This window comes from Colletotrichum costaricense (assembly GCF_030867565.1).
Source record: "Colletotrichum costaricense strain IMI 309622 chromosome Unknown Scaffold_2.1, whole genome shotgun sequence".
Taxonomy (NCBI): Eukaryota; Fungi; Ascomycota; class Sordariomycetes; order Glomerellales; family Glomerellaceae; genus Colletotrichum; species Colletotrichum costaricense.
Genome location: NW_026848231.1, coordinates 3,462,511 through 3,476,945, shown reverse-complemented (window position 1 = coordinate 3,476,945; position 14,435 = coordinate 3,462,511). Strand labels below are relative to the sequence as shown.

The 14,435-nt window shown below is 50.8% G+C and overlaps 4 protein-coding genes across 4 annotated transcripts; 2 read left to right on the top strand and 2 right to left on the bottom strand.

The window, feature by feature from the left end:
* Positions 1-4,957: 4,957 nt before the first annotated feature.
* CCOS01_02794 (ABC transporter transmembrane region) lies at positions 4,958-10,244 on the bottom strand (the record flags this gene model as incomplete). Its single annotated transcript, XM_060450981.1, has 6 exons — positions 4,958-5,292; positions 5,625-5,693; positions 5,832-8,339; positions 8,395-9,010; positions 9,065-9,871; positions 9,942-10,244. 6 exons carry the CDS (start codon positions 10,242-10,244, stop codon positions 4,958-4,960), a joined length of 4,638 nt encoding a protein of 1,545 aa, XP_060319631.1.
* A 1,103-nt stretch (positions 10,245-11,347) lies between these two features.
* On the bottom strand, positions 11,348-11,479 carry CCOS01_02793 (uncharacterized protein; the record flags this gene model as incomplete). The annotated part of the gene is made up of 1 exon (XM_060450980.1): positions 11,348-11,479. The coding sequence occupies one exon, from the start codon at positions 11,477-11,479 to the stop codon at positions 11,348-11,350; it is 132 nt and encodes a 43-aa protein (XP_060319630.1).
* Positions 11,480-11,924: 445 nt separating this feature from the next.
* On the top strand, positions 11,925-12,137 carry CCOS01_02792 (uncharacterized protein; the record flags this gene model as incomplete). The annotated part of the gene is made up of 1 exon (XM_060450979.1): positions 11,925-12,137. The coding sequence occupies one exon, from the start codon at positions 11,925-11,927 to the stop codon at positions 12,135-12,137; it is 213 nt and encodes a 70-aa protein (XP_060319629.1).
* A 574-nt stretch (positions 12,138-12,711) lies between these two features.
* On the top strand, positions 12,712-14,121 carry CCOS01_02791 (uncharacterized protein; the record flags this gene model as incomplete). Its single annotated transcript, XM_060450978.1, has 1 exon — positions 12,712-14,121. One exon carries the CDS (start codon positions 12,712-12,714, stop codon positions 14,119-14,121), a length of 1,410 nt encoding a protein of 469 aa, XP_060319628.1.
* Positions 14,122-14,435: the final 314 nt, after the last annotated feature.

Genomic DNA, 14,435 nt, shown 5'->3' with positions numbered 1-14,435 from the left:
AGACCTGCACGATGTTTTTCCGAGGATGATATCAAGTAATCAAGGGCAAAGAATCACAATGATACGGTAACGCAATGGTGCAATGCTTGGTCTATTGTCCTCCTACTCTTTTTCTCACCCAGCGCTATGTAAACAGCAGTCGAATCGCATCCGCGTACTCGTCTGGCGTTACACGGCATCGGCGGTGACACAACAGCTTAAGCGGCTACCATACTTTCCTCTTCGTAGGTAGCTCACCCCTTACCCCTTCGCTCGATTGTGGGAAAGGAAAACGCAACAGTAACACAGCTTCGGCCGTTGGGTGCTCGACTACAAAGTACACACCCACACCAGCACTCCTAGGTGGTATTGGGAGGTGAAGAAGAAGAAGAAGCTCACCACCGACCAGGCCCCTACGTTTAGGCTCTCCTGCGAAAGAGGTGGATGATTCGTTGTTTCCCACCTGGCTTGACCACATACCTCCCACACCGTCCCTCCCACACCATTCACACCCCCGGCCCTTAAACATTGTATTAAGGTCCGGCGCTCGAGGAGAAAGGATTGTTGCCTGAGCGCTGGCGTCCAGGTTCATTTTCCATTGGGCAGCTGTTTTGAATCACGAAACGTATCTTTGTATTTGTGTTTATCATGACACGGATTTCTTCTCTCCCGTGCTCTGCGACCTTTGTGGTACGTTTCGAGGCATCAACAAGTCTTTGCAGCGACTAGGGGGTTTCCCGCCCACGGGCCTTTTTGCTGCAGACTTTGCTGGGGCTTTCCCACGTGCGGTGGTGAGAATGCAATATATAGGTAGGGTATATTTCCAATAAGGGGAACAGACACTATTTTCGTGGACGATGCAAGCCAAGCTGAGGGATGATAACCAAAATGGGGTGGGCAGGTTTGCTGATCTCCTTGGACATAGCCTAATCAAGTAGGGTGCGTAATTTGTATTTGGTCAGACTGTAATCATCAAGCATATCTGGCGAAAGAGGGGGCAACGGGGGGAGGGATGTGTCTGACGACTCGATCTAATACGGACGAAATGCAGTGCATTAACACGCCATTGCTCTATGAAGCCCGCTTGGAATGGTGTTCTTTTTCTTTGCGCTCGCTTTCGGGGGAGAGTATCCTCTTGATGCATACACTTTACATGATCGTCAGGACTTATCTTCTATGGATTGATGAATGTCTGATGGTTCTCTGTGTGCGACCCGAGCCAGCCTACTGCTGGTGGTGGTCGAGAGGAGGGCGCACGCGCGTATGATATGAGCCTCAGATCCGGGATCGAGAGAAGGAAACACACATCGTGACGGGCCCCCGGGAGTTAAGTCATGACGGGCACATTAAGAACTTGATCTAGTCCAACGCGCAGGGAGCTGAGAGGGTGCGTACATTGACAATGACTGCTCCAATGAAAAGTGTCGACGCTTGAAAACCCTGACAATCATTCTCAGCTGCTAGCCGCACATGAGATAGTCGCGTATGTTTCTCTTGCCAGTCCTTCGAGGAGCATGGGGAAAACCACGATCAATTGAAGCTTACCTATGTTGCAACGGATACATACTTATCATATGAAGGCCACGGCACTCGCCTGTGTTGTGTCTCAAGCAGCAAAAGAGAGCTCGACTTCATGTACCCCCTCCACCAGGCCAGACCCCGGTGCGTCAATTTCATGGATTGATTTGTTCGAAGAAGGGTTCTCCAAAAGATAGATCGCAGTAGTACTCTTGGTCTGTGAGTAGGAACAAACGCCACCAGCTGGCGATGCTTTGGCGCGGCTGCTTACTTATTCCCTTATGCTTAAACGATCATCATTCTCTTTGCGATTGGAGAAGGCTTGCCGTCTCATATCATGATCGGAAGAAGATGATAGCTCTCGCTCTATCCCGATATATGCCCCGGTAAAGTCCCTTAGTTTCTCGCTTAGACTCTCCGTATTGGTGTAAGTTATGGTAACCATCACAGTCCAATGTTCCTATCTCGAAGACAGGTCCCTTTTACGCAACGAATCGAGGCAGTGACAGCTGTGAACAAATCTTTGGTATTGTGGTACATTCCATCCAAGGAGTTCTTGTTTTTGATAGATGACATTTTCAATATGGTTTTTAGGCAAGCAAGTCGACCGGGGCGGTTTCTAGACCGAATCATGTTTCCGATGCTCCCGCATGCGGTATCGAGTCTTTTCAGAGATGTCCTCTCACTCCACGAGAGCAGGGAACCAACGAAATTCCGTCTTTGATCAACCGTATGACCACAATCGATGAACACGGTAACCTGAAGTCAGACAATGGCCAAGGATCGCCTGGTCATCAATAACGCGATGGATCTTCTCTCATACAGAGTCACTATTCTCCACCAACTCAATTCCGTAGAAAGACTCGTCCATTCCTTCGGTATGACAACCCCCACCGATGCTCTCAAAGACCTTTCATGCCGGAATCAGGTGGCTCTATCGTCGGGGTCTGGAGCTGCATCGGGATCTGAACATGCAAGGCAGCGAGGCGCTTGGCCGCAGTCTATCAGAAGAAAAGAGGATGAGGAACAGCATTTGTTCGGGCGCCGGCAGATGATGGCATGTCGTTTGTGTTCCGAGTCACAACGCGTGTGTGCCGTCGATGACGGGTAAATAACCCGGCGGCGTAGTAAGGTGGAAGAGCGTGTATGTCTTATTTGTTAATTTGGACTCGGGGTTGTAGTCGGGAAGACGATAGGTAGTAACGGGGTTGCTCTGGGTCGAGCTTTTAGAATGCCGATGATGGACTTTGGAGATACCGACTGACCTCAACGTCCAGTTCTCTTCTCCTCGACAATTTGATGGCCGTCACTCCAAAAAAAAAGGGGGGGGGTGGGGGGAACGGACGAGGTCATGGCAGCTCGATGCCCTTTGTTCTGTCTTTCAAGCTTAGTTGTACATTCGGACATGCCTCTCTATGCCATCAATCTATACCAAGAATCCTACATAGTGGCTTGATGAACGACGTAGGACAAGCTATTTGAAGGTCAGGGCCACATTCAAGCTTTGAGTGAGCAGACGCCATATTGGCTTCACAAGTTGTTGACGAGCTCTAAGATGGGGAAAGTAGTACTAGATCATGACGAGATGAAGGAAGTATCCCAGTACAACAAAGACCTCTATGGGTCCTATCATGGTTTAGGCGACAATTCACCGGCTATTTGAAATGCAGCTGTATAACTTGAAGTTGTTGGAAACACGAATCAAGGTCCAAAGGTGGTGAAAAGGGCGCGGGGGATGTGAGAAACTTTGCGAAAGATTTGAACAACAGAGATCGAATTCTGCGATGCTCAGATATCACTATCTTAGGTAGAAAGACCCATGGGGCCTCGAGTCTAATGAGCTCACTATTTATTCAAGAATGAAACTGGTGATACCGTCTTCCTGTTGAGGGCATTCATTATAGTGCCAATGTTCGCCGGGTTCGACAAGGATAATCGTAGCTTTCATTCCCACGTGAAATCACTTACAACATTACCAAACCAACAAATCTCGACCAGCCAGTACAACTTTAGGTTATATAATTGGATGTCTCTTCTACGAGGCACTGCTCAGACAGGTGTTCTTCGCTCTATAGTCGTGAAAACTTTCATTGGTATGCAGCGTATCCTGCATCGTGACAAAGCGACCGTGGAAGAGCCATACTGCCCCGGAGCGTTCAACACGGCCTCTCGTCATGTTAAAGACAGCAGCTCACGGCTCAACTTTTGGCTAGGCAAGTAGGCATCTAGACGGTCTGTTTAACGCCTAATTCTATGCATCAAGAGTCTCATCAAGTGATTGGCTTGCCGACGCACGGTAGAGAAGCCTGCTCTTTCGGTCTGACCCTCACAGACGTCGCCTAGAGCGGAGACACCCATGATGGCACAGGCGCAACATGAGTGACCCGGGACGACGATCACCATGTCCTCGCAACTAAAGATCCCTCAAAGAGGTGGGTCTTGGCGAAAAGTTAAGACAGCTAATAATTGTCTTCCGGTGCCCGTCTCATATGGCTCCCACCTCCCACGATGCCATCACGACACCAAAAGAAGGTAGGCTAAAGTAGGCCAAACACAACGCGCATTTCGAAATCTTGGACCAGCGCTCTGCCAAACCTGATCATGACGATTTCATCATACGAGTAGATGTCTTCACCAAAAGTAATGAACCCAGGCAATGCTGTCACATTCCCCAAAGGCCACCACACAACACACACACCCCATCAACCAATGCATCTACCCATTCTCAATCATTCCACAAAACTAATGCCTCTTATCCTCCGCTTCTTCATGTCCATTCGGCTTCTCTTCGCCGACCGCCGTCATCATCAACCAGCTTTCACCCAATCATCGCCCATCTCTTTCCACGACCGTTGAGCCATCAATTGCCGCGTCTGCCCATCTCACGTTACACAGAAGAATTACATCCCGCCTTCCCCTCCCTCTCCAATGGTTATCTCCGCCAAGGAAATTCGTCGATGGAGGTGCGACCAAGGGTGTGTGTGGAAAAGAGGGTGGGTTAACTCCAACACCCGACGACCTGCCTCTCGGGATGCGACGAAGAAGTGAGGCAAGTCAATGTTCTGAGTGTGGCAGGGTAACGCGACTAGGAAAGGAACAACGCACACAACGGTCTACTATCGGGGTCGGACAATAGCAACCTCATCCAATGCAACCGCGAGAAGTGTCACATTGTACTATCGCGGTACAGTTCAAGTAGATGCAAGGTCTTTTCGAGTAAATCTACAGATGCCGATAATGCACTCCAATCCACGCTACCAACCGCTCTCACTTCTCGCTCCGGGCTTTCCCCTATACATTTTAGTTCAAAGAGGGAAAACAACTCGGTGTAGTTACACAATAGACTACACGGTCTTATCCTCTTGCCCCCTCCGCTGCCGCCGCCGTCACCACTTTTCCATTCGCCAAAATTCTTTTAGATTGTCACACAAGCTGCTGTCCGCCGTCTTCGTCCTCTATTTCACGAGGACTCTGAGGTATCGAGACCGGCCTGCTTTACCAATCCGTAAAAGACACCCTGCTTCTTGATGAGCGCCTGCGGTGTGTCAAACTCCACCACCTCGCCCTTGTCTAGTACGACGACACGGTCGCTGTCGAGGATGGTGTTGATGCGGTGAGCGACGGTGATGATGGTACGGTTGGCAAACATTGGCGAGCGCAGAGTAGTCTGCAGCATGGCGTCTGTCTCGACGTCGACAGCCGCGGTTGCCTCGTCCAGCACAAGGATGTTTGAAGGCGTCAGCATTGCACGGGCGAGCGACACGAGCTGCCGCTGACCCTGTGAGAGGTTGGAACCTAAGCACGAATGAGTCAGCATCACCATTCAAGTATGCGGCTTATCAATAGTCAAAGTCGGCAAAGCAACGAGAAAACATGGTAGGCAGAATGAGAGGGGCTAGCACGAGACTTTGACTGCATGCGTGGGAGATCATGCAGGGGACTCTTAACGACGCGATGTATGCATGTGAAAGATGACGGTGCTGCTGAACACTTCGAGTCCGACGCAGCAACTCGACGTTCGCCAAAATCCCGTTGTACACAAGTGCAAAAAGCCGTGAGAACTAATGTCGAATGGCCCAAAACTAGAGCCGATAGAAAGCGAAAGAGAACCATAAGCTGTGACTTACCTCCTTCATTGACCTTTGCGTCTAGGCCGCCTTCCATGCTTGTAACGTGGTCCTTTAGTCGGGCGTGTTCTGTGATAGCGCAGCGCATTAGCTCCAATCTATGAAGGTGGAGGGGCAGAAACACCGTCTCCTAGAGGCGTGGGCCGGTAATGGATGACAAAAAGGTCGGGGAGAGGGGAGGGGTGGCCGTCGACCTGTATTACTTACCCAGTACGCTCCATAGCTCAGTGTCATCATGCACATTGGCGGGATCCAAGTTATCCCGGATGGTGCCCTCAAATAGCGCCGCATCCTGTGGAATAATGGCCAGTCTTCTACGCAGGTCTAGCAGTCCGATGGAAGATGTGTTGATCTGGTCAATGCTGATGTGGCCAGCAGTCGGCTCGATGATGCGGAAAAGAGCAAGGGTCAATGAAGACTTGCCTGCTCCCGTCCGCCCAACTACACCGATCTTTTCGTGAGTCTTGATGTCCAAATTAATGTTCTTCAGCACGTTGTCCAGGCCCTCGCGGTACCGGGTGCTGTAGTTCTTGAACTCAAGAGAGCCCTTGGCCGGCCAGGCGACAGGTGGGCGATTACTCTTGATGATTTCGGGGGCTTCGCTTGGCAGGCGCGCGTATTCGAGAACACGCTCAACTGACACAATATTTGTCTCAACCTCAACAGTCTGGCGCACGATCCAGTTGAGCGACGTTGTGATCTGTAGAGCATAGGACATGGCCAGACCCACAAGACCAGGGCTCAAGGGAACGTGGTTCGCGACTGTGACGACGGCAAATCCGGCAGCCGCAAGAATGACGATACCACCAATGAATTCGAGACGGACCGCAAGCCAACGATTCGCGCTGATAGATGGGAAGTAGGCTTTGAGGTTGGCATCGACACGCCACTCGTTCTCCAGCTCAAACCTCTGCTGTTGGCGGTACGCTCGGATCGTCGAGATGCCTCCGAGTGATTCCTGGAAGTGGGCGTATACGGGACTTCGGGTAACGCTGTCAAGTCTCTTGAGCTCACGAGAAGTGCGCAAGTAATACCGCTGGATCCAGTAGTAGATCAGAGTAATTGGAATGATGAGCGCGGCGAACGGAGGAGTCGTGATCGAAATGACAGCCAAAGTGAAGCCTGACCGAGCAGCATTGACGAAGAGCATGTTGAAGGTCCTGGCGAGAACCTCGTCGACCCTGTAAATGTCACTGGAGAATCTGTTGAGAATGCGACCAGTAGGTGTAGTGTCGAAAAATGACATGGGTGATCTGAAAATGGCGTTGGCCATCCGCTCATGTAGCTTCCTCGACGCTTCAATCGAGCAGAAAATCCACAGAATGAGAGTCTGGATGACGGTCAGAAGAGAAGAGCCAATACCGAAGGCGAAGTAAATCCCGATGTAGTAGCCCACATGGTCGTTGGTGTGTGATTTTGCATTTTGCTCTGACCATGTCTTGAGCCATACGGAGCCACCAATGTTGGCTGTTTGAGAAGCCAGTAGAGCACCCATGTAGATGGCGACAGCAATAATGTTGCTGTTCTTGGCATACTCAATGTACACGTTCCACTTGACCTTTCCTTGCTCGATATGCTCCTTGGTCTGCTTGGACTTGCTGCCAGCAACTTCCTCATCAGTAAGCTTGCCCCGAGGTCCCCGGAAGCTGGCGGTACTAGCGCGGCGCAGCGTTGCCATGCTCGAGGATCGCTTCTTGTTCCTTACTGAAACGCCGGTCTTGATAGGTTCCATCTCAGGAAGCTGCTCTTGAGCCTCTTCCAACTCGGCCTTTTCTTGACTGCTGCCCTCAGCTTCGATGATTGTGGACGTTTCGCTACTGGAGCCGCTAGAGTTGGCCGAAGAAGAAGGGCCTGAATCTTGACCGGCAGTCTTGATGAGATCGTTCACCATGCCCTTCATTGCCACGAGTTGCTTGTACGTTCCGCGCTCGGCAATCTCGCCATCTCTGATCATGGTGATGTAGCTGGCCTCTGTGAGCACGGCAATGGCGTTTGTGGCGAGGATTCTGGTCTTGGTGTTCAGAAGGCCTCTGGGTCCGAGAACATTCTCGATGATATGTCTTCCAACATGGGAGTCTACGGCTGACAGGACATCGTCGAGAAGGTAGATGTCCGCTCTGGCGTAGACGGCGCGAGCCAAGGCCACACGCGCCTTCTGTCCACCACTCAGGGAGATGCCTCTTTCACCTACAACAGTTTCGTCGCCATCGGGCAGCTGGGCAAAGTCGTCAACAAGAGCGCATGCCTTGATCGTCTTTTCATAGAAATCCGGGTCGTATCTGTAGCCAAAGATGATGTTCTCCTTCACAGTCGCGTTGAGAATCCAAGCTCCCTGTGCGACATAAGCCGTGGTTCCGTGGACTTCAACCTGACCTCTGATTTTCCAAAGATCGCCCAGGATACTCTGCAAGAATGACGACTTGCCAGCGCCAACTCTACCGACAACGCAAGAAAGTTCTCCCTTGTAGGCAGTGAAGTCAATATCCTTCAGAGCCTCCTTGTCTTCATGACGGTTCCAGGAGAAAGTTCCGTTCCGGACAATGACTGTCTCCTCTCCCATCTCTTCCGGCGCGGGCTTGATCGTAATCGCATCGGGCTGGATCTCTTCGGCAGTGAGGAAGGAGGTCAAACGACCGACAGCAACACTAGCTTCCACGATAGAGGTTATGACCATGGGCAAAACCGCCAAAGGGAACGTGAGCAGATTGAACAGAGCTAAGTCACAAGAGTCAGCGCTTAGCACTTATTGTAGGTGAACGGCATCACTTACCGAGTGCAGGGAAGACGATTTCAGTGGTCAGCGGCTTATCCTGCGTCATAACAAACACGGCAAAGGTGGAACAAGACACAAAAAATGGAGCCGTACTCCATGTGAAGTTGGCGAATGCTTGGGTTGCTCCAATCTTGCGAAGATTCTTGAGCTCGAGATCATTGCGAACGAAGTTCAGCTTGTTCATGAAAGCAGCACCCCAAGCGTAAAGCTTGATGCTCTTCATGTTGTTGATGATCTCGTTGATCAGGCGACTCCTCTTGTCCTTGTTCTTCATTTGCTCCTTTTGCAAGTTTCTCATGATTCTGGCAATGAAACCATGCGCAGGCATCATGATAATCATGACACCAATACCAGCAAGCATTGACCAGCCAACAAGTTGGTACAATGATACCATGCAGATGATGATCTGGAAAGGAGCGGACCAGACTTGCTGGGCAAATTGGGTCAGATCTTGTAGACGCTGAGCATCGACAGCCATGTAGTTCACGATATCGCCGGTCGACTTGGATGCGCGTCCCTCGTTGGACAGTCTCATCGACTTCTTGTAAATGGCCGATGCCAGACCGCCCTTGATCCGCATACCGGTGACGAATGCTAGCTGGAAATATTGATGCTGGCGCGTGTTAGTGGAGCTGCGTCTTGCTAACTCTTACGATATGGAACTCACGATCATGGAGGTTTGCAAAACGGCGCACGCAAACATTGCCAAGGCGATGGAAGCACCCTTGATCGGAGGCTGCTCCTTCTCATCATTCTCAGTGTCGTAAGAAGCTATGAATGCAATAAGATACTTCAGGAGTTGTGGCTGAAGATACTGCGTAACATCGTTAACAGCCTTGAAGAGCGCAGCTATGGCGTATGGGCCACCGTAGGCACGGAACATGGCTAGCCACAGGGATGGGTTCTTGTGGTGCTTGAGTTCGTACTCCCAAGCTTGGTTGAACGCGTCACCAGTGTTCTTGGTCTGGTCTTTTTGAGCGAGCCCCCAAAGATCATCTTCAGTCAAGTATTGCTTGTATCCATAGCGCATCAGAGGAGTCATCCAGGAGAATGTCAACTGGGAGAATACGGTGGCATATTCAATGGGACACTCTTCCTCGTCGATCAAAGCCTCGTATGCACTGACCTTCCTTGGCCATAACCACTCAACCAGGAATTCGGCTACAGAGAGGCCGAAGCCGACGGTGTAAGTAATGAAGTAGGCCGGGCTAGTCTCGTACAGCTGCTGAGAGATCAAGGACCGGAGCTTGACTGAGTATGCGATCAAGAGAAAGAGCCAGTAGAAGAGGACGACACCGTTGGGATTACGCAGGCGCGCATGCTCGAGCCATTGAATGGCAAAGATGACGCCCAGAGATAGGATTGTCGCAGCCGTTGTCCAAAATCGGAAGTCGCCGTACCAAACATCGGGATAATTGACGATTTGTAAAGCAAGTTGTACTGTTACGTCGGCAATGATCAATCCGAGGAGTGTCTGAAAAGGGCGGTTGGTCAGCTACAGACGAGATAAGAAAGCATTTTAAACGACCACTTGCCTGCTTGACCCAAAAATGCCAGTCTTTAGGGGCATCGGAAGGCTTCCTGCGCTGGATGAGCCATACAATGGCCAGAGATCCAAAGATGAGACCAAATGCTGCCACAGAGGCGATCCAGACATCGATGAAGCATGGTGTAAAGTCATATCGGATAGGGCTCAGCGGACCCCAACCCTCTTCGTTGCCGCATAGCGGCTGCTTGATCTCTGCAGTCGCAGAGAGATAGTTGCTACCGAGCTGTCCCAGGCGATGGAATCCGGTGAACGAGCCTGTGTGCAGAATGCGCTGCGGCGAGTAGTCGGAATAGTCCATGGCGATTGCTCTTCTGCGGTTTCCCCCAACCCGCCTGTTTAACGCATGCTAGACAGAAGTACTATTCGGAAGGGGATTTATCGGTCGGTCGTTCGTGGGGCCCTCTCGTAGTAGAGGTGGAATTGACTGATCGGAATTGTTGAGCAGTGCAATTAGACGTATACACTGGAATAGAGATCAGGAAATCGTCACGGGGGCGACGTTGGCGACGTGGGAAAAGTTTTGAGGGCGGACGACCGAGTCGGAGTAAACGCATGCGACGTACCGTGAAGTGGACGGGGGAGGTGCCCTGTGGTGGAGAGTCAGCTCGGTGTTGCTCTTGTGGTTCCAGAGTGCGAGTGACGCTGCTGCCCTCCCACTTCCGCTGCATGGTTTGTCAGCTTTGTGGACGCTGGGCCCTGGGGAAAGAAGCACCTGGCACCTCCCCGTCGCGGTCACTGATGACTGGTCCATGTCTCACACATTCGGGTTCGGAGAGCCATCCCGCGGCTTACCCAACCACAGGGCTCACCGCAGTTTAGCTCACGGAAAGGTGGGGAGCTATGACGACCTGCATTGCAGCCTTGTCCCGCATTCGGCTTTTTCGCGATACATTTCCGGTACCTCCGATGCATGCACAACTCAGTGTTCGCAGAGCCATCACTCGCCAACGTCGTGGAGTAGGGGACATGTTCCCTGTAAACGAGGGTCGCGCGTGTCAGCGTCTTGCATCTCAGTCTTTTCAGATAAGACGCTCGGATAATTGAGTCCGGCACCAGGTGCCGCGTATTGCCGTATTTTGCATGCACCGCTTACCGCATTGTGCCTCCTCACATTAGGTCCTTCGTCAGCAATGGAAAGGATGCGATAACGGAGGAGCGGTAGGCACATCATATGGGCAGGTACCTAACGGATAACATCGAACAATTGATGAGCTGTACGGCCTGATGCACAGACGGCTTTTACCATACCGGTAGTGCACCGTAGCTCTGGTACCTCGCCTTACATAGGCAAGTAGGTATTGGCAAGCTACCTTGAGGTGTCACAATTCACAACAAGCCTTGTTTCCCCGGATAGCCAAGACAGAAACACATTGCGGGACGTTGCATGCAACATTGCTTTTCTTATTTCCCCGATCCATGACATTCAGAGTTCGGTGAAACCCTTGACTCTGTAGACAGCACCTTCGCGTTCATCGCGATGCGATCGTCGGGAGTTTCAACTGCCTCTGTTTCTCGCGACTCATGTACAACCATGAAACATTGAATCCGACATGGTCGTCATGGTCTTTGGCTGCGGTGGCTGCTCAACAAGCGCTCCCATCTGCCTGGCCCGTCAGAGAGCCACATTCCGACGCCACCGAACGCTTCTCCTCTAGGCAGCTAATCTGCCTTCTGTGATGAAGTCCCCCAAGTCTCGTCATGGTGACTCTCAAATCCCAAGGTCAACGATAATTGAATTGCAGCCATCGGAACGGCGGACTCAATAAGTTAAATACCATCCAGCTGGTCTCGGCTTCGGTTTTGATCTACGCATCCAGTCAACGACAGGTTCCAGAGCGGCAATGGAATCTAGAACCCGTTGCGGATCAAACATGTCTTACCCGTTTCGCGGCGTTTTCGCGGGGTAATTCACCATCCGCAACCAGAAGTGTCAGGCTCTTACTCAGTCTTGAGGACCAGAGCTGTCTCCGTCCTGTGAATGGTGGTACCTTGCTGTCCGCTATCGCAATGTATAGGGCGCTGCCCATCCCGCCGTGCTTCCAAAGAAGCTTTTGAGTTCACTTCATTGCCGAGTCTACTTTACAACTATCGGCGCCGTGGCCGATGTTCGTCGAAACAACATCTGATATCACTGAACATCGTGGGACGGGTTCACTACCCTGACTGTCATGAAAGATTACCCCTGGAGTAGTGGCTCCAGACTCATGGATCTGAAAGCGCGCAATTTGTAGAAAACGGGCCTACGATCCAGCAAAAGTCCAAAATATAGCCTCCAGAAACAGCCCTTCGTGACAACCATAAACTTGAGGATGAAATGTGTACCCAGGACGAAGTCCGAACAGGTGTCTTGAGCCAAAGTCTCATCGCCCCAGCCGCGCCTCAAAGGTACACAGTTGTGCGGGTTGTTGAGATTCTTATGAGCAAGATGACCTTTGTGGTGCCTACCGCCCACCTTCCTGAGCTTGTCAAGAGCTCTTTCTCCGATACCGTCTTGCCTTCTCTATACAAGAAGGACCTGCCTCACGCCTCCAGCTTCTTTCTTTCTTACTTCGGCAGGAACAAATCGACTCGCTTGCAAAGTAGGAAGGAAACCTCTATACCTCCTTCTCAGATTTCTTCGCACCCTTTCTTCTTACACTTCTCTCTCAATTCTTCCTCTCTCCCACCTCAACTCCCTCCCCCAGACAATTCACAATACTAATTCGAAGCTGGTCATACCTGCATTCTCGATCACACAGAGAGAGCTTCATCAAACTATCATCAGGATGTCAGATCCCCGGAAAAGACGCGAGGGAAACAAAACCGACGAGTCGGGATACTCCATTTCACCATCGCTTGTTGAAAACCTTACCATCGCGACCAAGTATGTCCAGCAAGGTGACGCTATAGAGATTGATCAACATGATGAATCCTGCACTACGACTCTCCAACGTTTTCTTTCGGTAAACGCAGTTCTGAGCACAGCATCGTCATTTGCTATCCGCCAACAACAAGCGGCAGAGCAAGATCTTCCGCTTCAGGTCATCGGAGAAGGATTTTGCGGTGTGATATACGACTTCCCTAGCAGGGGACTCATCATCAAGGCCGGTAGATCAAACAAGAAGCAAGAGATGTGGGCTGATCATGTGGCTCACGTCAAGATGTGGGAGGCTTCGAAAACCACAAAGTCTTACGCCATGCCAAGACCTGCATATATCGTACAAGTCGAGGACCTTCAAGCTTGGAAGATTGCTCACCGCAAGGAGATCAAGAGTCACTCAGGATTTTTCTTCGATCCCAGCGCGATCATGGTATCTGAACGCATTCTCCCACTACCTCGAAGCATCCGTGAAGCGCTTGTGTCCGTCTTCTGTCCGTCCGACATGAAAGCCGACGCTTCAAACAACCCAGCAAACAAGCATTGCTTGATACGCATTTACCTTGGACGCAGACGCATGAATCAAAGAGTCGAAAACAAATTCTCTCTGCGAAATTTTGAGCTCACGCTCGATAAGATGGAGATCTTGGGTGTAGACCCCCAGCAATATGTTCAGCCAATGGCTGAGGCTTTGGCGGTCATGCACTGGGCTGCTCAGATTGATGGTGCAGATGTCGAATTCGTTCTTGGCAGTTCTCCCGAGCGTCGCATATCTGCTCAAACCCTGGACTCAATTGACCTTGAAGGGGATATCATCACGACGTGGAATATGGATGAATCGAAATCAAGCGGCATCAACTTTCTCCGACGCAGCGTGAGCATCTTCTTACTGGATTTCAATCAATGCAGAAGAATGCCGCCCACTCCCAAGGGCATTGATGATGCTGTCAAAGCATTTTGGGAAAATGACCCATACTATCCAAGACCTGGCTACAAGGAGGGATCCCAAGAGTGGATGCTTTGGGAACAGTTCAAGGGCCACTACTTAGTCAAGAGTTATAAGATTCTGGATGACTCTGCTACAATGCCCGCCGAGTTTCTCCGCAGAGTCGAAGAGCATGGAAATTCAGCTGCAAGGCAGCTATTCATGGGCGGCCCCCCTCCAAATTCTGCTACGGCTTCCTCAAGTCCCACTCCTGGTCCTTCAAGCTCTATGCAAGCTTCACAGAGCCCGATACCGGGTTCTTCAAGCTCTATAGCAGACACGAAGAAAGGCAACAACAACAAGAAGCAGAGGAAGTACGCAACTCTAGGATAATCCTCTCTCTACGGACAAGGCAAGCTCGCCAACTTCTTATATGCACGGGAGATGGCCAAGAGAAGTCCGTAGAAATTAGTCCCGAACATTAGAATAGGAAATAAATTGATCAATGTTTCGGGCTATCAGGTTCCCAGTCTGAGACTCCCACCTGTTGGGAAACAGGCTTTATCTCATAGTGACCCTATCACGCGGTTGTCAAAATAAATGGCACATTCAGGTGACTATCTACTTTTTCTACTTAATTTCATAAATTCTCCTATAATTCAAATTTCGTCTAAAGGTTTTGTAATTGTTAAAAGGGGTGTTAGTTG